This window comes from Nansenia antarctica (assembly GCF_963989245.1).
Source record: "Nansenia antarctica genome assembly, chromosome: 12".
Lineage (NCBI taxonomy): Eukaryota > Metazoa > Chordata > Actinopteri > Argentiniformes > Microstomatidae > Nansenia > Nansenia antarctica.
Genome location: NC_137682.1, coordinates 9460749 through 9484809, shown reverse-complemented (window position 1 = coordinate 9484809; position 24061 = coordinate 9460749). Strand labels below are relative to the sequence as shown.

The 24061-nt window shown below is 40.6% G+C and overlaps 2 protein-coding genes across 2 annotated transcripts; both read right to left on the bottom strand.

Moving 5' to 3' along the window:
* Nucleotides 1–3302: 3302 nt before the first annotated feature.
* Nucleotides 3303–4740, bottom strand: xrcc2 (X-ray repair complementing defective repair in Chinese hamster cells 2; the record flags this gene model as incomplete). Its single annotated transcript, XM_080543481.1, has 3 exons — nt 3303–4120; nt 4261–4342; nt 4720–4740. The coding sequence occupies 3 exons, from the start codon at nt 4738–4740 to the stop codon at nt 3303–3305; spliced, it is 921 nt and encodes a 306-aa protein (XP_080399607.1).
* A 3152-nt stretch (nt 4741–7892) lies between these two features.
* dnajc1 (DnaJ (Hsp40) homolog, subfamily C, member 1) lies at nt 7893–22192 on the bottom strand. Its single transcript, XM_080543728.1, has 12 exons — nt 21890–22192; nt 19517–19618; nt 17229–17275; nt 16871–17036; nt 16203–16300; nt 15308–15401; nt 14721–14823; nt 14019–14185; nt 11587–11706; nt 10511–10559; nt 9443–9897; nt 7893–9137 (listed from the first exon to the last, which is right to left on the bottom strand). Exons 1-12 carry the CDS (start codon nt 22043–22045, stop codon nt 9069–9071), a joined length of 1626 nt encoding a protein of 541 aa, XP_080399854.1. The 5' UTR covers nt 22046–22192; the 3' UTR covers nt 7893–9068.
* Between the last annotated feature and the right edge of the window lie 1869 nt (nt 22193–24061).

Below are 24061 nucleotides of genomic sequence, written 5' to 3'. Positions count from 1 at the left end.
GAGTGGCAGAAGAAAGAAAGGAAGAACAAGGGGTCTGGAAGAGGGAGATGGAGGAAGCCCAGGCCAGGTACATGGCAGAGAAGGCCCGAGTGGCAGAAGGAAAGGGAGAGCGAAAGATCTTGAAGAGGGAGGCGGAGAAGAGAGAGAACGAGGTGGAGAAGAGAGAGAAAGAGGTGGAGCAAGCTCAGGACGGGCAAATGAAAGAGATGGCCAGAGTGGAAAAAGCTAGAAAGGTAGAGCAAGAGGTCTGGAAGACAGAGAAGGAGAAGATAAAGAAAGAAGGGGAGGAGAAGGAGAAGCAACACAGCGATGCAGAGAAGAGGCTGAAGGAAGAGAGACAGAGGGTAGATGAGGACAGAGAAGAGCTGGACAGGGAGAAGAAAATAGTTCAGGATCTTCAAGATGAATTGGAGAGGAGGAAGAAAGTGTTGGAGGATAGGGAGAGAGAGATGAAAATGGAGGTGAAAGAGAAGATGGAGGTGATGAAAGGGGAAGAGGAGGAGAGAGAGAGAGTCAGGAAGGAAGAGGAGGTAAAGAGAAACAAGATGGAGCTGAAGAAGTTAGAAAAGGTCAAGAGAGAGAGTCAGACAATCCTGGAGGATAAAGAAAAGGAGGTGAATGAAGTGAAAGAGAGGATGGAGGTGATGAACAGGGAAGAGGAGGAGAGAGAGAGAGTCAGGAAAGAAGAGGAGGGAGAGATGGAGAAAAGAGTAAGGACAGCAAAGCTGGCAGGCTTAGGGTTAACACTAGGCTTAGGCTTAACACTAACCTTAAAAATGTTTAGATAATTTTTGCATTTTAAATAACTGTCAGAGCAAATCAATAAATGTCCTGAAATGTCTAAAAATGTTTTTTCACTTTGTCATTCTGGGGTATTATGTGTGGATTGATGGCAAATTATGACTTTGCTTGTTCTGTAGACATGGGTTTACGGACATCAACTAAACTTGTTTCTCTAAAAGCTTGTTTACTTTGAGAGAACCATAAACAGCAGAGGAACTATTAGCTCTTACAGGAGATACGAGAATGATAGTGATTTGGGATATTAAGATACACAGGTTACACAGTGTCTAAACCAGCAAGATAAACACCTTATATTAAGATACCCAGGTTACACAGTGTCTAAACTAGCAAGATAAACACCTTATATTAAGATACCCAGGTTACACGGTGTCTGAACTAGCAAGATAAACACCTTATATTAAGATACCCAGGTTCGGTCTTGTTAAGATTGAGCTTGAGATGGTGGTCAGCCATCCAAGTTGAAATGTCAGCGAGACATGCTGAGATACGGGTTGCCACGTGTACATCAGACGGGGGGAAGGACAGGAAGAGTTGAGTGTCGTCTGCGTAGCTGTGGTAGGAGAGCCCATGTGAAGAGATACCAGATGATACCGCTCACTTCAACAATCAAGAGCAAACCAAACAAAATGTCTGAGGTTTAAATAAGACCGGCTCCTCCAGAATCGTCTCTCACAATGTCCTAATCATTTGCAACTGATGTGATGCACTTGATTCTAATTTTAGGCATTTTAAGTAGTAATAAATGTGGGGGTGTCCTAAACACATGGTTTTGTTAGAAATAATAAATCTACTTCAATGAAAGGTTGGTTGTTTCTCTTTTTTGTGTGTGACATTAAGCTAACTGAAAAAAGGTGATTTTGTTATAACCCTTTTTACTCATCTTTACCAGGGCTGCCAGTAATTGTGGAGGGCACTGTATATTTCACAGTAACAGTCCACAGTCACTTTCAAATGTTTGCCAAACAAAACCCCTTGATAGCAAAGTTGAACAGACCACACAACTATATGCACAATGGCTACTTTTAACAATTCCAAGTTTGGTAATGGAATGACCATATTTTTTGTTGGGGTGATATGTTGAGTTCGAACACAATCTTTTTTGGTTGTTGGGCTATTGTAAGTGAACTGGATTTACATTCGGTAACTGAATGACTAAATGCATGATTTATGGGTTTGAATGTCACCCTGTACATGATGATTTAGCTAACATAGGGAGACAAAGACAGAAATACACAATAGACCCTCTCATTTAGGTAATAATGTATTATTTTATCAACTGATATATAACATTAAAATGGGAAATTGATTAAAAAAAAATGTATACAAACTTTTTTCTTCAATATACCAAAAGAAAATAACCTACATCTTTTTTTTTTTTTACATTAAACACAAGTAGGTATGTTATGTACAGACACAAACACAGAAAGACACCTAATGTGCTCCTAGTTTGTCTCAGAGATAGCCTCTGCTAAAGGAAAACGTTATTTATTGTCTGCAACCGGTGTGGAAAGAAGAATCAGTGCGCTCTTTAATATGATGAAGACAAATCCCTTGCTGTCCTTTTTGTAGAAGTATGTTAACATATCACGTATGTTATCATTATCATCATGCTTTCCTTACTGTACTCAACAATGAAGTCTCAGTCCGGAGCATGAGATGAGGATGTTGATGCTGTGCTTGGTAAGGATGTTGAGGTAGTGGTTTGTAACTTCTACTGTATAATTTCCCACTGTCTGCTCCTGACCAGTTTGACCAGTTTTAATCAATTATTAGATCATAAACAAAATTGATATCAATAAAAAACTACAAGTATTTGGTAGGTCTATCTATTCTTCTTACTTTTGTTAACTTTCATTATCCTTGCTCCTTATGGGGAAGAGACATTTGAAAATATCTTATACTTTTTGGTAACAGAATGACCCAGAAACTGGGCAATGATTGCAAACCATTTCCTAAAAACTAAATAACTGTTGATATTAGCTGACCGACTTGAACATTAATAAGGTTTGATGTTTTTCTAAACACTTTTTTCTTGTATATGTTTTCTTAGATCTTTTTCTATATGTTTGTTGTTGATGATGATGATGTTTGATCAGAAGTCAAAGCCTGTTTATCTCTATTATTAAGACACATATTTTGTGCTTAGGTTTAATAAAGTATGTATGTATGTGTTCTTATCTAACTGGTGTTTTTGTGGGCAGTGTTCAAACTGATGTTGCAGCCACAAGATCATTGCCAAATTCCACTCCACCCAAGAGGACATCTCCAACTCCACTCAATTGTTGTGCTGAATATTTAGGGGTTTTAACAACCAGTCCTATTAAGAATCCTTGCAAAACGATATATATATACAGTATATAGAGTGAGAGATAGAGAGAGAGTTTTAAAAACAAATGAGAAAATAACACTTTAAGCAACACAAATCCCCAAATGACTGAACATTGACAATGTACAAAACAAGTAACATGTTACAAATAACTATCCATCAGTTAGACCCTTCAGACGAACTGTACCCCTCCTTCAGTAACACGGAAAGAGCTGCTCCTACAGCCTCGTGTTCTGGTGGTGGTGCACACGACTGAGAACAAACTGTGATTGGTTCCCTCGGCTGAGGATACCTGTCTGTGATTAGTCTGCTCAGCTTGAGAGGAGAAATTGACAACTTTAGAGAGTAGCAGTCTGTGGGTGACCAGCTTCTGCCAGGCTCGACAGAGATAGGGCTTGTCTAAGTCAGGACGTCCTCTCCAGGAGGAAGAGGCTGCGTCTGAGGAGCCAGGCAGCACGGCCGCCGTGTCTGCGGAGCGGCCGTAGTTTCTCATGATGGCGTGTGTGGTGGAAAACAACGTTATCCCGTAATCCCTGAGGAGTCTGGCCAAGAGATTGGCACATCTCTGCAGGTTGACTTCTTGCTTGGCCAGGCTCTCCCCGCCCCCGCTGCGGTCCACCCAATAGGAGGACGAGATGCTGTCGATGACCAGCAAGCAGACGGCCGGCCGGCTGCAGAAGGTGGTCTCCAGATAGGTGAGTGTGAGAAGGAGCTGGACAGAGCCGGAGCAGTGGACCACAGACAGTCTCTCGAGACAGGCGCGCACTCTCTCCTCCGAGTCCCCCTCTCTGGCACCCTCCCCAGGCTGAGCCAGGCGCTGCTCCAGTATGGTGACCAGCCGCAGCATGTCAAAGTGGTAGTCGGTGTCGACGTAGAGCACCTCCACCTCCAGTCCACCTGTGTCAGCAGGGAGGATGCAGCGGGTCACCAGGTGGTACAGTAGCTCTGTTTTACCTGTCCCCTCCATACCATGGAACTCAACTACATCACCTGGGGGATAGAAGAAAATCAAAAGATAAGCTGAAAGTCATATGTGGACTAATGATGATCAAAGAGACTGTAAATGAATTAACTGTACAACTATCTTACAGGCTCGTCATTATTTTAGAGAAAGTGCAGTCAAATTGGACCTTGGTTTGGTCCAGCGTTCTCTGGGAAGATGTGAGCTTCTATGTCGCTTAGAGACTTTCTCCCCTCCAGCCTGGCAAACAACTGAGGGGGGAAATCACCAAGATTAGGTTATAAGAAACACCTCTCTAATTCATCACTCACACACACACACACACACACACACACACACACACACACACACACACAGACACAGACACAGACACAGACACAGACACAGACACAGACACAGACACAGACACACACACCCACACCCACACTCACACTCACACTCACACTCACACTCTCTCTCACACTTTCTCTCACACACTCACACTCACACACACACACACACACAACTTAAAAAGATGCTAGCTGAAGACAACGGCTTTCTAGCGTAGTAATCTTTCATGGTGGATATTATATTACTGTTTACCAGTTTGAACGAGTTGTTAGCGAGGTTAGCTAGTGCCTTCACGTACCTGTGCGCCGCTCTCTGCCATTGATAAAGACGGCCTTCAGTAGTTTCAACTTGTTTCAAGTCAACATATTTGGCTCGTGACGTCACCATACCACGCCTACTACGGTGGCTGAGGAAGACAAATCGCCGCCCACTGTGCATTTACTAAGCATTTGCAGATAATGTATGTGATAGATCATTTTCGTATTTCAAGTATTTATCATGGATATAACAGATCAAATTCACGTGAATCACCGCCCATTGTACGTTTACTATGCATTTCGATAGGAGATAGATCATTTTCGTATTTCAAGTATTTACAGATCATTTTCGTCCTATTCGCTTAACGCTTAGTATGCCTAACATTAACCAAATAAACACATTTCCAGCCACTTCCATTGCTATATCAACTTGAATTCATTGTTGCAAATACAATTATGGATATGATATAGATCATTTTCCATTAAGGGATTCTATATAAATAAATAAATAAATGTCAATGTACCCAGGTGCGGGACTTTATTAGTGCAAACAGGTTTGAGGGGTCAGGCGATCGGTGCATGGGGTCAAGGTGCTGGGGGTCCACTAATGAAATGACACCCTGCTGGAACAAAGACCCACATGAGTTCCTTGAAAAAGTCATTTTCACCTGAATAATATCTCAGATGTGTTCCAGTGGTGAATACATGACTCCAGAAATCCATAACTCCATGGTTTCTATGGGGATCTTTGGTTTGACTTGTAGATCAGAAAACGCTGCATATACACATTGCACATCTATTTGCACCTGCTTTGATTGATCCATTTTGAAATGTGTATTTATTATTGTTATTGCTCTTATTGTGTCTTATTGTTGCACTATGTATGTTTATGTATTTATTATGTTGCAATGTATTTGTATATCCTGTACACTCGGCCCCACCGAAAATGAGGGTCTCCCTCAGTGGTCCCCGAGTTGAAATAAAGGCTTGAAATGACATTCCATTTTATTTTGGTAATTTATACGTAATTATGTTAATTATGCTACCTATAGCAGTGTCACATCGATCTGCTCTGGTTTTAAACGACAAACAGTAGCAACCCGCATTAGTTGTCTATGCTAGAACATTCAACCAGTTCAGCTGTGTATATGAGATATATATATATATATATATATGTATATGAATGGGATATAGTAGATATTGCCACACAAAAATATGTTACAATAGGATATGTTCTGCTTCCTCTAGATTGCACATACAGTATCTCTATGGGGAACACGTGATTACACTCTTGGCTCCCCATAAAGAGGTCCTTTGGTGCTGTGGATCAGTGTGTGTATTGAGGAGCAAGTGTATACATAAGAACTAGTTATGGCTTTGTTATGCCTACCATTGAAATTGCCGTCGCTAATTTCTTAGCCGTTTGACCACTGATTTTTAGGCCATTTCATACACTGAATAAAAATATAAACGCAACACCTTCGTTTTTGCACAAAAAAAAATCACGAGTTGAAATCAAAGACCTAAGACTTTTTCTATGTACACAAAAGGCCTATTTCTCTCAAATTGTGTTCACAAATGTGTTTAAATCTGTGTTAGTGAGCACTTCTCCTTTGCCGAGATAAACCATCCCCCTGACAGGTGTGCTGAGACAGCATGATTACTGCACAGGTGTGCCTTAAGGCCAATGCACACGGCGTGCGATTTTGTCGCACCGCCGATTTCGATTCCATTGTTTTGAATGAGACCCAATGAGACAATGCACACGGCGTGCAATGCGAAATTGTCGCACAACAACATTCATTGGTGTGAATTGAGAATCGAATGTTGTCGTGCGACAAAATCGCACGCCGTGTGCATTGGCCTTTAGGCTGGTCACAATAAAAGGCCACTCTAAAATGTGCTGTTTTATCACACAGCACAATCAATGCCATAGATGTCACAAGTTTTGAGGGATTGTGCAATTGGCATACTGACTCCAGGAATGTCCACCAGAGCTGTTGCCTGTGAATTGAATGTTCATTTCTCTACCATAAGCAGTCTCCAAAGTCGTCTCCAATTCCAATTCCAATTCCAGGAAATGCCTTTGGAGACGGCTTATGGTAGAGAAATGAACATTCAATTCACAGGCAACAGCTCTGGTGGACATTCCTGCCAATTGCATGCTCCCTTAAAACTTGCGACATCTGTGGCATTGTGCTGTGTGATAAAAAAAGCACATTTTAGAGTGACCAGCCTAAGGCACATCTGTGCAATAATCATGCTGTCTAATGAGCATCTGAATATGCCACACCTGTTAGGTGGATGGATTATCTAGGCAAAGGAGAAGTGCTCACTAACACAGATCTAAACACATTTGTGAACACAATTTGAGAGAAATAGGCCTTTTGTGTACATAGAAAAAGTCTTTGATTTCAACTCGTGAAAAACTGGAGGAAAAACTAAAGTGTTATAGTAGTATATTTTTTGTTCAATGTATGTGTAGTTATGTGTTTTTAGCATGTTGTGATCAACATGCACTGTTGCATGCAAAACATGCAATTAGATGTTCATAGCGATGTTTCTTCTTAGCTGCTAGCAGCTGATTTGCGTGTCTTTTGATTCAGAGCGAGCTTCTCCGGTACATGGTTTGAAGTGCACCAACGTGGTGGCCCGCCATAGTCTAATTTGTCCCGCCAGACATTATGAACTGCAAATATTTTTTACACGCAAGCTACACGATTTTTACACGTGAGCGACGTGATATTTGGGATTCCTCCCAACCCCACCCACCCAGCTCATTGACCAGATTTTAAACAATGTTTCGAGGGTCCGAGGTTCGTCCACCCCAGTCTCACGGAATCCTGTGGGAAACAGTGGACAGAAATTATTGGACAGGCCTTTCTTTCTACTTTCAGAAATTATAACTCAAAAAGGAGGTCCAGACTTCATTATGTTCACGTTATCATTGTGGGACGATTCATTTTTGAACATTGCATTAACCTGTACATATGGACACTTGCATTTTAAAATAAAACCTTAACAAGAAGAACAGTCTTGCCTGTTTCCCCTTGACATCCTACTATATTACAATTATCTCTTACAGACCCCCTCCAATCAAAAACATTGTCTGGTCTTCAGTCACACATAAATAGGGTATATAGAAGAAACAAAATAGTAAATTGGTTTCAGATGTCATCCTGAAAAAAAATAAAACCTTTTATTTCAATGTTTCATACCATTTATATTCAGTACATGGTGATGTAAGAAGCAAATAGCAAAGCAAAAGTCTAAATAAGTACAAACATTTTAAGTTTTGTTGATAGAAAGGACAGAAAGGAGGCTGGATGGCATGCTTTGGGGCGCAGCTAAGGCACGTAACAGATGTGAGAGGATTGGTTGGTTCCATTTTCATCCCATATCCCTTCCCCTAGCCCCTGTAGTCTTCACAGGTCTGAACCCAGCGGGTAAAAATGGGCTTTTAGACATAATGATGTATTGTTCCTCAGATAAGATTGTAGGAATGAGGACAGAAGTTCTAAAAATATATATATTTAAAAGAAAAAAAGAAGAAAAAAAAAAATCCAGCTCAGAATAGGGGGCAGGATGATTTTATGAATCAACCAGGAATTAATTTCATTCAAAAGAGTAATTATGATTATTACTTATTTCTAGTCATTATAATTACAACAATTTGAAGTACAGAATATGGTTCTCGTTCACATTTGGTACCATTGAGTCTTGGCACAATGTTTCAATCAGTTATTTGAATAGACAATCATGGAGGAAACATTGTCCCTTTTATCCAAGACTCAACCTTACTAAATTGCGAGCGTGTCATTGTCAATCAAATGTTGCAATACTAAATACATTTGACACAGGCTGATTGAAAATATGTTCTGCCTGACACAAAGAGTCAGTTGCCTTTTCCTAGCGCTTTCCATATATGCAGGCATACACGTTACTGGTTCAGATCTGATCACTTTGACCACTATGAATCATGATTACAAATGAAGGTGAAATAACCTACCATAATGTAACAGAATGATGAATTAAAAAACAATGATTATTTGAAGAGCGCTACATATCCACTGGCACAAATTGTTGGGCAAATAATGATAATCAATGTTGATTTAAAAAGTCAAGAATGAGTACCGGTATTAAGTAAGGAAATAAAAGTACCAGTACATGACCGGAATAAGTTATCACCAATTTAGACCGCTCGGATAGGTGTAAGCTATATGCAGCCCAATGCTATGCAATATGCTATGTATTTTCAACATATTGCTTTCGTCTAGCCAGGTGTTTCAGATCTAGGTACCTTGAGCGCATAGGAGCTAGGAAAAAGGGGTTATGGGCCAAAATGAACCTCAGTCATTAAGTAATATTATCGATGGTCATCCATGGGGAGTCAACTTTTGACCTGCTTCCTTTTCTGCACCAGTTCTGCCAAAAGTTTGTAACGGATCATACACTCTTCCTGAAAAGGAATCATGGGGAAAAGGGTACAGGTCATTCACCATCCAAAATCCTAGGTACATGTAATATTGTACTGATATTCTCCACTATTCATGACAAGTTTAGGTTGGTTCTGCTAAAAGTATTTCATAAAAAATCATAAATCATGAACTGAGTAATGTAGGCGTAAGATAACAGGCAATTATAGGTAAAGCCACATAAGTACCACTATGTGCTACTACAATGTACACTTTATCCAAAATAGATATAGAGTGCCAAAAAGGTTTTGCTGACACCCAAATTGTGGCATTGTGGGAGATCTCTCACCTTGCTCTTCCCGGGCACCAGCTTAGCGATTCGGTCCCAGCGTTCTGTGGTGCCTCGTGGGTACTGCTGCAGCGCCTGCTCCAGGAGCTTCTGCTGGTTCTGGGTCCAAATCTCATCCGCTGCACCGGCCTTCTCTTTAGGCTCTTTAGGCTGCAGTGGGGCTGGTGGACTCTGCTGCTCCTCCTCGCTGTCCTCCTCAGTAGCTGCGGGGTCAAAGTCCATCTGTCTGCGGCCCTTGGCCTTGTCCTCCCCTGCCCCGCCGCCCCCCGTCTTCCGGGGTCTCCTCCTGAGTGCCTGAGCACCCTCTGAGGCATCGTCTGCCCTGCCCGCCGGCTCTGCTGAAGGCTGGGGTTGATCTCGCTGGGTCATGAGGCTATCTGGTACAACTCCAGCCCCTTCTTTGGAACCCATTCCTGTGAGAGAACTCCCCTTGAGATCAGAGAGCTTCACCAGTCCTGCATCAAGAGGCAGAAACCATAAAAACAGAGCAATTTTTCTAAATAGTCTGCTTCAGCACTACTTCGGTTATTTCAGGATTTGAACTGTCTATAGCGTTTCACCTCATTACATATAATATCATAATAAGGCTTCTTAGACATTCATGCTGCTTTTTCGGTCATTATGAATGCTACTAAATGTGACAACATAGTGGGGGAAATAAGTATTTCACCCCCTGCTGATTTTGTGAGTTTACCCCCTTACAAAGAAATGAACAGTCTATACTTTTAATGGTACGTTCATTTTAACAGTGAGACAGAATATTTTAAAAATCCCAGAAAATCACATTATATTAATTTTGCATACAGTATATACATGAAATACTTTAACTCAATACTTTAACTCAATTTCACAATTCATATAACGTGATTTTCTGGGATGTCTTTTTTATATTCTGTTAAAATGAACCTACGATTAAAATTATAGACTGTTCATTTCTTTGTCAGGGGGTAAACTCACAAAATCAGCAGGGGGTGAAATACTTATTTTTCCCACTGCATTCCATGGTATAAAATGTATCATAATAGGTTTTACTATAATAAAAAAAAAAAAGCCTGACAACCGACCTACCTGAGGTGTTGGTAACACAGTCTTTAAGCTGTTTCACTTTTAAGGTGACCTGTGGAGAAAGGTGACATCAATCATTCATTACAACATGTGAAAGGGATTATATTATTACCATATTCTTTCTTATTGTTCACAGATTGTTGACCGCTATTGATAAAGTTTGTGAACAATATTAACAAAACACTGAAAATATGTGTGTTCAGAGCTTTTTGACATTTAAAAGACAATAAAGGTGAAGCACACAGTTTTGCGCTTTTCTGCCTTCTCTAACCACACTGATGAAACTCATAATATTTGCTACGTTCAGCTGCAACTGTGTGTGCATATCATTGTAAAGAAACAAAAGGTACCAGCGTACGGGCCAGTGACGGAAAACATTTTGTTTCGATCAGAACAGCGCTCTTTACTGAACATTCTTTATTAGGCCATTTCATTCCATGACTGCTACCGATTTCTCATGGCCATTTAGTACAAGTTTAAAGCTCAAATATACATACTGGACCTTTAAGTTGAAACCATTTAGAAATACTTTCCATGCCAGTTTTGCTTTCTGAGATTAGTGCATTTAAATGGTGGGTTAGAATCAGACTGGTATCATCAGAGTATAGGAAGTAAAGTTAAAGTTACAGCAGCACCGTTACTTCCATCACATTAGGTGGATCAAACTACAATAATGATGGGTAATGTCCTTTATTGTAATCTAAAGGACTCCCCTTCAGTATTTATGGTCTTTTTAGAGAGGCCAATAAATTATGAAATTAACATGAAATTGCAAATAGATCAGTAAAGGTCTTTGTACGATCAGTAAATGTGATGAGAGTGTAGCACCGGTGTTTCAGCACTACTTGTGGAAAGTGTCTGAGCAGGTTCACAGAAAGGAGAGGGCCTAATCATTTCTAATTGGCGGCTCAGTCAAAGCCTGACAACAATGTGATTTGGAATCCCACGGTTTAACTGAAAATCACCGTTTTATTTGGGGACGTTATAAAATTATTTATTTGGGGACGTTTTATTTTTTATTTGAAAACCGCCCAAGTATAGATCCTACTCAACATATACAATTGCTAGTGTAGACTCACCTCAGACACTGATCTTCCCAGTTCGTGGGCAATCTTCTCCCAGCGCCCCGGAGTTCCCCCAGGAAACTTAGCCATACTCCGGGTCAGCTGACTGACGTCTTCTTCTGTCCACTCAAGAGCCTGAGGACATTTCAAACAAATGAAAATCAAATACATGAAAAATAGATTCATGAGGTTCATCCCACCTCCCCCCCATCATCTCCTGCATAGCATTTTGAGAAGGTGAGGAAAGAGGATGCAATATGGCACATATCTCTAACGCCACACCCACACCTGCAGACTTAAAGGGCTTAAGCCTCTAACGTATATATGGATATATAGATCCCAGCAAACACACTACATACCGACAAGTTAGGCTGTGATGAGGTTGTGGCGACGTTGTTGTCAACATAACCTAATGACTACCATCTGTTAACATAGTGTTGTGGTGGCATTAAGGTTGGTGCCATCCTGGTGCCAACAACAGCATGATGACTTTGGGTTACGTTATGGAACCCTGGTTCTCTGAAGGAGATGAGGGAGAGGGAGGGAGACTCACTATGGTATTTTCAACCTTGCATGGCTAACCCCGCCCCCAGCCCTCTGTAGGTGTCATGGGTTTTCATCATCTAAACACCAATGATGGATGGTACCCACCTGATGACCCCAATGAAGCAAGTACCCCTACCTCCACTCAGGATCTCAGTGAATAGCCATTTATCATAAGGGATTGTAAGTCCTATGAGCTCAACGAAAATGAGATGTCGAACCAAGTCGACGGAAAGTGTACTTCAGATGATACTGATGATACTAACTAATGGCAACTTTGTTCCTGGTTGCCCCCTAGTAGGCAAAAGGCTTCACAGTTATTTTGTCATGACCCTTGAAAGTATTTCATTTGTATGGCTTATCTTATCTGACGATGTTGCTGCCACCAAAATCAGTCGCTGTCCCTAAGTTTCAACAACGTGGCTGTGTTGGCCAGGATTCAGTTCTTTGTTTTAACATGCACTGCGCCTTGTTTTGGTGTAGAACTGCAGGATTGGGCTAGGGAAATGTAGTCCCTCTCATTCAAAGACAGTGTTCTAGATGCAAGGACTAACAAGGACGGTCGACGACATCCACATGATAGACAGGATCTTTTACCTCATATTCATTATCTCCAGAACAATACTAGTGTCCTCATATGTGAAAACGGTGATGTTCTACAAAATATATTTAAAAAAATAAAATAATACATATCTGAATGAAAGGTCGTACAAAAATTACCCCCTAATAAAAAACAATTCTGTGCCCAACATAGCATTACGTATCTTATAGAGTTCATGTTACACACAAATTAGAAGACCTCTACAAATCTAACTTTGCCCCCTTGTTGACCTGAATCCTGAGAAGACTGAATGCTAGTCTGTGCTCAATCTATCTTTAGCCGCTCGGGTCAGTTGTGTTAAAATGAATATTCTTCCACGGTTCTCCTACTTGTTCCAGTGCATTCCACTTTTCCTCCCTCAGACCTTCTTTCGTAAAGTGGATAGCCTGATCTTGGAGTTTATATGGAATAAGAAGGTTCCTGGCTGCGTAAACAATACTTGCAAAGGGCTAGACCACGTAGAGGGTTGGGTCTACCAAATGTATGGTTTTTACTATTGGGCTGCCAATTTTAGGATGTTTAAATACTGGCTTCAATATGAGGTCTTTGATCCTCCCTGGTTATAGACAAACTCCTCCAAACCTGTATCACTGAAGGCTCTAGTACACTCTCCTATTCATTCTTCCGCTTCCCCCTATACTAAGAATGTGATTGTTAAAACCTCTCTTCGGATCTGGGTTCAGTTTAGCGCTACAATAATTTTCTACCAAAGTCCCACTAGCTGCTAATCATTCCCTCCTTCCTTAGCAGACGTTCTTCTTAGTGAGAAGTTCTCACATGCAGTATGTAGACACGGTATGGTGCTGGACATAATAAATATGAGTAAAACATCTGTGATGTCCCCCTTGAAACATATTTTGTAGATATGTATGGTTATGTTCTTGTGTGTAGGCTACATGGACAAATACATTGACATATAAAGTAGTGTTGTTCCGATACCATTTTTTGATCCCGATACCGATACCGATACCTGACCGTGCAGTACTTGCCGATACCGAGTACCGATCCGATACCACGGCGTTTGAAAAAACAAAACAAAAAAACATGTTTTTTGAGCCGCATACTCACCTCGATGTAAAATTATTGCTAACACTTAGTCTGGCACTGCTCAAAACCTTTGTAAAACTCGTAAAGTTTTTGTAAAACTTAAGTAAAAAAAAAAAAAACAACTTGCGTTTTTGTAAAGTACTCGCCGATACCGATACCAGCATTTTTGTGCGTATCGGCGGCCATGCCGATACTAGTATCGGTATCGGAACAACACTAATATAAAGTAATACAGTGGAAAATATCCCAGACTTACCCTCTTTTTCTGAGTCTTCCTATCCTCAAGCCAGTCATCCATCTGGTCCTCTATCTCTTCGATTGATGTGCCCTGATCATATGTCGGTATGAACACGTTGTCCACGGTCGAGGGCTTATGAACAGGGAACTCAAATTTAGGTTTCTTCACTTTGGGTCGCTTCTCTTCTGTGGGTTGATAAGCCAGATGTGGGTGTGGACATAACAAAGTATGCTAATCCATTTTAGGACAACATCCTCAGTTTTAAGCCGAAGTGTGGCATCCATCAGGCAAAATGTATCTGAAATGGACTTGGAATCATGAAATTTAAGAAAAACGTCTGAAGCTCTGGATATACTGTGCCCTGCGTAAGTAGGCTAATGGGACAGTGAACACTCATCGGTTGGAATAGTTTGTGTTTCTAAAAATCGCAGTGTCCGTCTGGCTTTAGTTGTACGGTAATCCGTAAGGCACTGTTTGAGGATTGAGAAATGGCAACATTTGAGGTGAGCAATGATGCCACACTTTCAGCTTAAATCTGTGGATTTCCTTAAATTGATTCCGTAGGACATCTACAAACCGACAAGACATGACTAAAGAAAACATCGCTTATACTGTACAGTACACTGATCCATTTAACATTTACCAGGTAAATGTAATAGTCAACATAATGTAATGGTACAGGCATTGAGCATGGAGTCTAAAGTTTGTGTAAAAAATTACTTTGTGTAGCTTCTTGTTCTGCTGCTTCTGCTGCTTCTTGTTCTGCCTCCTCTTTCTCTTTGATCTTCATCTCTTTATATTCTTCATAATATTGCTTGACATCCTGAAACACAATATATCAGTAGCAGTATTAGTAATCAATCAATACTGGTGCCTTTATTGAAACCTGCATCTTCTAAAACAATATGGTAATGTTTGGCTATACCTGATCAATCCTTTTAACATATTTAGTTAATATTTGATGCTTCAACTCTTGGATACTATTAACTGTTATTCAGTTAACTATTCCTATTCAAACATTAAATACAATTCTAATCAAATATGCCAACAGTTGAATGGCAACAGCCAGGTGTGAATCATTCCTTTAAAGTGCTCTGTCACTTCTAAAGCAGTTTTTTTTTACATCCATTTACACATTTCATCTAATTTAATTCAAGACTGATAGAAGTCTTGTTAGGGGTCCATGCTGTGAAGCTAGTGGAACCCTATTCTTTTTGTTCCGATTATGAAAAGCAAACAATTGTAACAACAAATTCAAAACAAAGTTACAGGAAAGGTGTTAAATAATAAATGAATAGAGTGACTACCTGGATAACATGCGGAAGGGACTTGACTGAGACATATAACCAGATGCTCAGCTTGAGTGGCAGGATATCCTGCCAATGAGGTTTGTCCAGGGATCTGAAATGAAAAGGAGAGGGAGAGCCACAACCATGTTAAATCATTTAAACCAGAGATACAGAAATATGATTGACACAAAACAGGGAAAGGTTACCCAATAGAAATGTATCATATCTAGCTAGCTAGTTATATACAGTAGAGATGCACCGAATTTTAAATTCTTGGCCGAAGCCAGAGCCAAATTTAAGGCCATTTTTGGCTGATTACTGAATACCGAATACTGAATGCAAACCATAACACCCCCTCCACCATGTTTCACAGACGAGGTGGTATGCTCTAAAATGCAGATCCATTTTTTCTCCAAACTTGCAATCACTCTGGTACATGACAATATTCTAAACTTTGTTCTAACTGTTGATTTGGGCAAGCCTTGTTTCAAGTTTTGGCTATGTTTCTGATTTCTCATGGCATCCTTGACTTTCATCAACACCTCTTTGGTCCTCATGTGGACCAAAGGATAGAATCAATACTAGACATTGACATCTCTCTTATGCCTGCATAAATAATGTGACAGAACTTGCCAATTATTGTTGGGGCCCTAAAATAGGAGCCCTATGTATAACAAGTGTTGTCATTTGGAAACCAATACGTAAACAAATGCCCTTAAAAAAACGGAGAATCTCTATTTTAACCTCATAGTACCGTAATTGTTTGCTATCAACAATCCCATTACTCTGGCAGGGCACAGTAAGTAGCACATGTTTCCTTCCTGTATAACGGAAAAGGACACACTGTTTGTTGTCATGTTATCTTTATAAATGATGGAAGGGATGGATGTGCCATAATATATGCTCGACTTACCTCTCAATTCGATCCTGACCAGCGAACTTCATGTCTTCAGCAGTCTTGCAATTCAACTTTTTCTTTTTCTCCTTTTTCTTTTTGCTGAGAAGTTCATCCTGATAAGAAAAGCACCATTAAGGGATCAAATCTGGGCCAATTCAAATATGTTTTAAGAGGAATGGAAACACTCCCCAAACTACCTCTGTTAATTATTATACTATTTTAGTATATTTTCCCTCAGAGGAGAATGGCCATCTTGTAAATCATCATCTTTGTCTTGCTGTGAATATGACATTGATAGATAGTATAGCACACTAATAGCTACTACTCCTTGATTTTCTGGCCGTTTTAATGTTTTTTCCTGCATTGAAAAGGCTTAGGTGGCCTGCTTTTTCACGCAAGAAAAAACATGTAAAAATGGTTAAACATTTTCCATGCATTATTTTTGCACCTGCACTCATTTCTTTATAATTTAGTCTTCCTACTACACGCATGATTCCCTCTAAACCAACACATGGAATTGGTCAATATAAACCTGTTATGTCAGATAAAAAAAGACTGTTTCTGATTTAATAAACATTTCAGGGGTTCTCATTCAAGCAGCACTGTATTGCCTGTGAAAAGAGGCTACTTCTTGGCTACAGAGGCTATTCACATAAATAACTGAAAGGTCATGGTCCACTTACCAGTTGCTTCTCCAGGTAGATGGACCAGATGATTGCGTAATGTCCGACTGTCAAGATGAGGAACAGCAGAAGGCCCAGCTCCCCATTGCTCATCCTCCTGACCCGCCTGTAGTAGAACACTGGTTGCCTCCAGTCTGGAAGGCCATTGACCAGGATGTCATTGTACCTGTAGGAGACACGTAATACATTTATACAATATTGTTGTTTTGATGACATCACAATATAACAATTCAAAAGTGGGTTATAGTGCAATATAGTGACTAAGAAAAAAAAGAAAAAAACGGATGTTGAGAGAAATATTAACGATTTATAAAAATGAGGTGAACAATCACTTCAAGGACAAAGACGATAAACTGACCTCTGTCTCCTCTCCTCATCTTTTAGTACTTCGTAGATGGACACCAGCTATAAGAGAAGATGATCAGTGAGACAACAATATTTTCTATTTAACCTTTATTTATCATTAGACCTATTTTAGAGACCTGGCCAAAAGGTTGCTTTAGTACAATGCACACAATCATACTGTCAAGAAACAGGCAAATACATAAATATACAAGAAAACAGTGCAATAAACAAATATGCAAATCATTAGCTATCAGAGCTGGGCAGCGTTTAAACATTTTCACAATATAAATCGATGTATTTCTTTGGAAGATATGGCAAAGGACTATATCGTGCCATAAATATTGTGATATACAGGGTTCCTGCAGGTTTCAACAAGTCAAATTTAAGACTTTAAAACCACTTTTAATATAATTTAAGACCTATTTCAAGACCATACTGGCAAGAAAATTCAAGCAAAGTAAAGTTCAGCATAAGAAGAACTGTGAGGGAAATATCAAAGTATCTAAATAGAAAATAGAAAAAATGTAGCCTGGTTTCTTCAAATGCATAGAAAAGGTATTTAATAGTATTTTGCAAAAGGAGAACAGTTTTACAAGCAAACCGTTCTCAGAAAAGTCCAAACAGAGAGGATTTTTACGCACAGGTAATCAGTCCCGCCCTCAGGTATGGTTCAAGCCAATCACAGACATTTCCTGTCTGCATCTGTGATGAGGGGGTCGCATGACGCTAGCAGTGATGCAAATTATGAAGAGGTTATGGGGGATTGACCCCCACTTTCTCTTAGAGACATAAAGGGGTGTAAGGGACACAAAGGCAGCGAAATGGTTCTGATCTGGCTTTGGAGTACTGGGCCTGGGACACATAAAGGCCCAGAACGGCTTTAGATTGCTCAGTCTCTTCTAGGTGCAGGTCAAGAGAAAAGAGAGCAATTAAGTCTTTGTGATCATTTACATGTGTCTGTTGTCTAGCCAATGTCAAGTTTCAAGTAGAGAAACTGGTTTTCATTGTAGAAGAGGTTGAGGTTGTTAAGTGTGTTAATTCTGCCCAGATAGTCACAAGAATATAATAATACTATAGTAATGACAACATGTGTTCCCCCTACAGAACGAACATAACAGGATACAGAACAGTGCATGCAAACAGGTCCCCAACACTACAAAAACTAAAACACTGCAAGAACAAGAACACTGCAAAAACAAGAACACTGCAAAAGAAGGTCTGTGTGTGTGTCAAGAGCAATCTTCTGAGCTCTACTCCCTTGGCCACAATCTCCTTTTCAATGGTCTCAAGATCAGCCAACTTCTACTTGCGCTCCGAATATTTGACTTGGAGATGAGTTCGGCCATCTTGCTGCCAGCCTTGTCCTCAGCCTCTTCTGCAAACCTGTCTGCATCTCTGGCCAGACCTTCAGACACCTCTAGGATGGTTTTCCTTCTCTTTTTCAGGTCCTCCAGGTGGTCCTCTTGAGCCTTTCTCTTCTGACCCTGTGCTTCTGACTCCTTACTTCTCTCTTGATCAACGTTGACCTGGCTGATGCCACAGAAGTGGGACCTTGGTAACACCTCCATGTAGAGTGACAGTCACACACAAGCCTCTGCGCAACAACAGTGCCCTCCTCTCTTGATGTGTTTGACTTGGGTCTTGTGTTTCTCTTTGACCAGGTGATTCTAAAGCCTTTACCCCCCCATGTTCCTAGATTCACCGTTTTCTTGCATAAGGTGCAGCAGGCTTAAAAAATGTTCCCCTCCATGGGTTTCAACTAAGCACTAAACATGCTTTTCTCTAACCAGGCAGTGTTAAAATTACACTTCCCCATAGTTCCCCACAAAGGTACAAAAGATTTTAAGACGCTCTGCGCTGTTAGAATTGATCTTTTACGTCACGCCTAGCTCAATCTTGTTTGCTACATGGGTGTCGTCCGAAAAGCTCTCCGCGGGGGCTGCAAAGCTAGTGTTTATTGGTTCCAGTTTATTTCCATACTATTGTTGGGGGCGGTGGGGGGGGGGAACTGATAGGCTAATTACCATACTGCTTACGTTGCAGACCAGACATTGTCCCCAAACACATTTAAATGCGATGTTTTTGCAACTTGCTAATCCAATAATTTAAGACCTAAGATTCTGATGATCAAATTACACTTTTGACTTTTTGACCCCGGATATATTCCACTTTTCATTCGCATTTTTCTTATCTCTCATTGAAGATGCATGTTAAGTGTAGGGTCCAAAATATTTTTACGATGGTGTTGAAACAGGGATGTTAAACAACCAAAGTGTGTTGAAAACATATTGAATATCTCACCTGTCTGAATTGTGTTTCAGCATTTTCATCCTTGTTCTTGTCAGGATGTAGAGTGAGTGACAGCCTGCGATATGCCTTCCTGATGTCTGCTGACGAGGCATCCTGGAGTCAGAAGAAAGGAGGATGAGAAAGAAGAGATAATGGTGTTTATCCCACTATTAACTTTTTGGTCAACCTGAAACAAATTTAGATTGCACTGCTTCTATGCTTCTACTATGGCATACAATCAAACATTTCAGAAACACTGTCTCAAACACAATGGACTTAGGCCTACTAGTTCTTTATGACGTATCAATTCAACACCTGCTATAAGCAGTCATAACCAAATAGTATATAATGGTCTATGGTCTATCTATTATATAATGGTCTAAGAGCCAGTGGGTGCAGTTCTGTGGCTGATAATGTCACTTTGGGCTCAAACGAAATCAAGCTGACCATGAGCAGCAGGCACTGAGTTTTGTTTATTTTTTCAGCTTGAAATGTATGGTGGTCATTAATGCAGGTCAAACGTGCAGTGACATCACTGTGGGCTGAAAACTGTAAACGTATTACATTACCCGTCATTGTCAGTGTAATTATTCAGCTGTGCATTTATTTTCTTTCTAAATAGGGCATTTCTGCTTTATTGGGATAGACAGTAGAGATTGACAGGAAGGATGTCTGACACAAGACGTTGTCACATGGAACAAGTTAACCAATCATCACAGCAAGTAGTTTCTCACTTGGTACTTTTGGTTCGCTCCGCTGATGTTAGGGAGTTGACTAGTTAACCCACATCACATCTGATCAGCCAAAGTAGTGATGAATATAATTCTACAAGAGAGACATCAACAAACTGTTAAAGAAACTGAACCCCTGCAAGACACCTGGACCAGACGTTGTCTCCCCCTCTATACTGAAGCACTGTGCAGACCAGCTGTCTCCAGTGCGCAGTCACAGACATCTCCAACACCTCACTGGTTGAATGCAGGTACCTGCTTGCTTCAAAACATCCACCATTATCCCCGTTCCCAAAAAGCCGAGGATGACAGGCCTGTAATGACTACAGACCAGTCGTCCTGACCTCTGTGTTCATGAAGCGCCTTGTGCCGACCCACCTCAAGGCCATCATCAATCCCCTCTTTGACCCACTGCCGTTCGCCTACAGAGTCAACCGCTCTGTAGACAACGCAGTCCATATGGGACTCTACTTCATCCTCCAGCACCTAGACTCCCCCCGTCACCTATGCCAGGATCCTGTTTGTAGACTTCTGCTCCTCATTCAATACCATCGTCCCAGCACTTCTCCAGGACAAGCTATGCCAGCTGAGCATGTCTGAGCCCACCTGTAGGTGGATCACTGACTTCCTGACAGACAGGAAGCAAAATGTGTGGCTGGGCAAGCTTGTCTCGGAGCCCTATAGGCCTAGATAGACCATCAGCACTGGAGCCCCACTTTGAAGTTTGAATGAATGAATGGTCTTTATTGTCATTTATACAGTACAGGTACCATACAACGAAATTTGGGAGGGGGGGCTCCCCTGGTGCTAGAACATTTTTTACTAAAAACAAGAAGGGAAAAAGAGCTGGTTTACATAAATAAAGGCTATATATTATACACTATCCACTATACTATACTATACAAATAAAACACTGTGCTGTACTCTATGCTATGCTATAAATATCCTAACATTTCCTATCTCTGAACCTTATGTTCACGAGGGTTGTCATATTGCACATAGTGTTATTGCACATTCATTCGCAGTTTGCAGGTTTGAAATGTTCACAGTTGTGTTTCAGTATTGCACTTGATTACAATCTAGAATTACGAATTGTACAATCTACAATTTAGATACAACCCTGAGCTATAAAACAGCAGACCTCATACACAAGTCCGTGGCGACCCCATTGACATGAACGAATAATTCCAAATAAAAGTGTAGGATAATTACATAGCGAACGTCCCCCACACACACCCGGCATATGACATGCTGATGTTTCAAACGGGACATTATTTTGTCTGTCTCTCTCTCTCTGTCTGTCTCTCTGTCTCTCTCTCTGTCTGTCTCTCTGTCTCTGTCTCTCTGTCTGTCTCTCTCTCTGTCTCTCTGTCTCACACCCGGCATATGACATGATGATGTTTCAAACGGGACATTATTTTGTCTGTCTCTCTCTCTGTCTGTCTCTCTGTCTGTCTGTCTGTCTCTCTGTCTGTCTCTCTGTCTCTCTGTCTGTGTGTGTCTCTCTCTCTGTCTGTCTCTCTCTGTCTCACACCCGGCATATGACATGATGATGTTTCAAACGTGACATTGATTTTGCAGGAATTAGTCGACGAAGGACGAAGGACCATGCATGATCATCTGGCTAAAAAAAGCAGAAAAAGGTCGAACTCACCTGCTCCACTGAGAGGAATTCATAAAAGTTTTGCGGGAATTCCTCCACTAGATCGAACAGCTCCAGGTCTGAGTCCCACGCGTTAGTGGGCGCTGGGAGGCAGGCGGTGAGAATACTAATGGCAAGGAAAAAGAGATGCCCAAACGCCGGGGTCATGATCAAGCTTTGACAAAGTTCACGATATACCCATTCATGAGGTCCCCCCAAAAATGGAACATGTGACCGTAAATTGATAAATCCTCTAAAAAAAACTATTGCCCTGATGTCGCTTCTGGCTACGGTTGACTACAATGCGTGGTTAGAGTTTTCTTAGCAAACCACCTACGTGTTGGAACCGTGTGAAGCCGGACAGGAGGTAAATGTAACGCATCACTTCCGGGTCACCTCATGCCCAGGCAAGAATTTGTATAATATGGCAGATTCCATTTGAATGAATGAATGAATGAATGAATGAATGAATGGTCTTTATTGTCATTAATACAGTACAGGTACCATACAACGAAATTTGGGAGGGGGGGCTCCCCTGGTGCTTGGAAAAAAATACTAAAAACAAGAAGGGAAAAGAGCTGGTTTACATAAATAAAGGCTATGTACACTATCCACTATACTATACTATACAAATAAAACACTGTGCTGTACTCTATGCTATGCTATAAATATCCTAACATTTCCTATCTCTGAACCTTATGTACCCGAGGGTTGTCATATTGCACATAGTGTTATTGCACATTCATTTAAAGTGTCGCAGTTTGCAGGTTTGAAATGTTCACAGTTGTATTTCAGTATTGCACTTGATTACAATTTCTTTGATGTATTTGTGTTTGTATGTCAAGGAGCGTGGGAACCGCATGTAAGAAAAGATTATTTAGAACTAGAAGATGGTTCATTGGTCGAAATCTGTCCACACAGGAAACTTGCCACCTAGCCACTACAGAGAGTTTTGTCACTGATACGTTTCATATTTCGTAATATACATTTATGAAAGTAGCTGGACAACGAAGTGCAAGTAAGTAAGTAGGAAGATATTTTAAATTATGTCAGAAATATTTTTTTCATGCCTATCGACGAGAGCAGGGGATCTCATCCGACTGCGCATGCGTGTAGCAGTCACTCTGCTTAAATAGTTTTTTTTTGTTTTTTTTCGGTTGGTGGGATAACATGTTCGGAAATATCCTAAGACCCTGGACATTACACACGTTTAACTTAAATCATTAATGACAAATGTTCACAATCACAGTGTTGCCAGCATCGAAAATACGGCCCAGTCCGTATTGATCCACAGACTACGGACGGAAAAATGGATGGCGAGTGAACCCTCTGGCTCCACCTATCTCTGTGGTTGAATCTCTTGGTTTTCTTTTCTTTGTAGGGCTAACATCGGAGTGCATTGTGGTATATGAGGAGACAAGGTTCTCAGGAGGCCAAGGAAAGTGAATGAGAAAATGCACAGTAAATGGTCCTCCAAGGGACCTTTGTAAAGAAACAGCTTGCCAACTATTTATTAAAAAATATATATATAATCATACAATACATTTGTTTTCTAACTAATGTGATGTATATATCTGAAGAAGAAGCACATACAGAATGGTCAAGGAATGATGGCTCTTTACACCAGCCATACACCGACAGATAGGCCCCTTTGATCTGTATGGCCGGAGTAAAGAGCCATCAATATTGACTAGCAACCCTGTAACATTAGCTAAGGCATCGCTTTAGATTCAAATTCACCTGATATGCATTCTAGAAGTGTTGCTGAGTAGTGGTACCAGAGATTAATTGAAATCTATCTCTGTCTAATCTATTTCTGTACAGCCCATTATGCTGGGGCAATACTATTTCATCAGGGTAAATAAGGATATCAGAACAATTACGGTACAAGACCTTCTGGGGGCAATACTATAGTACAAATATGATATGTTGATGATTGATATATTTTTTTTACGATAATGATCATATTGTTTATGGTTCCTTGATTCCTATTTACCATGTTTAAAATGTTAAATAATGTTTACACTCTTATTTTGAAGAAATCCTAATTTACAAGCATTTACATTGACCGGAAGTAAGTGGGCGGAGTTCCACTACTGGAGCTTAGATAACACACATGTGCATTCAGCACACGGCGCTTTCGCGGTAATCAGTTAGTAAACATTTGGTGTTTAACTTTAAACA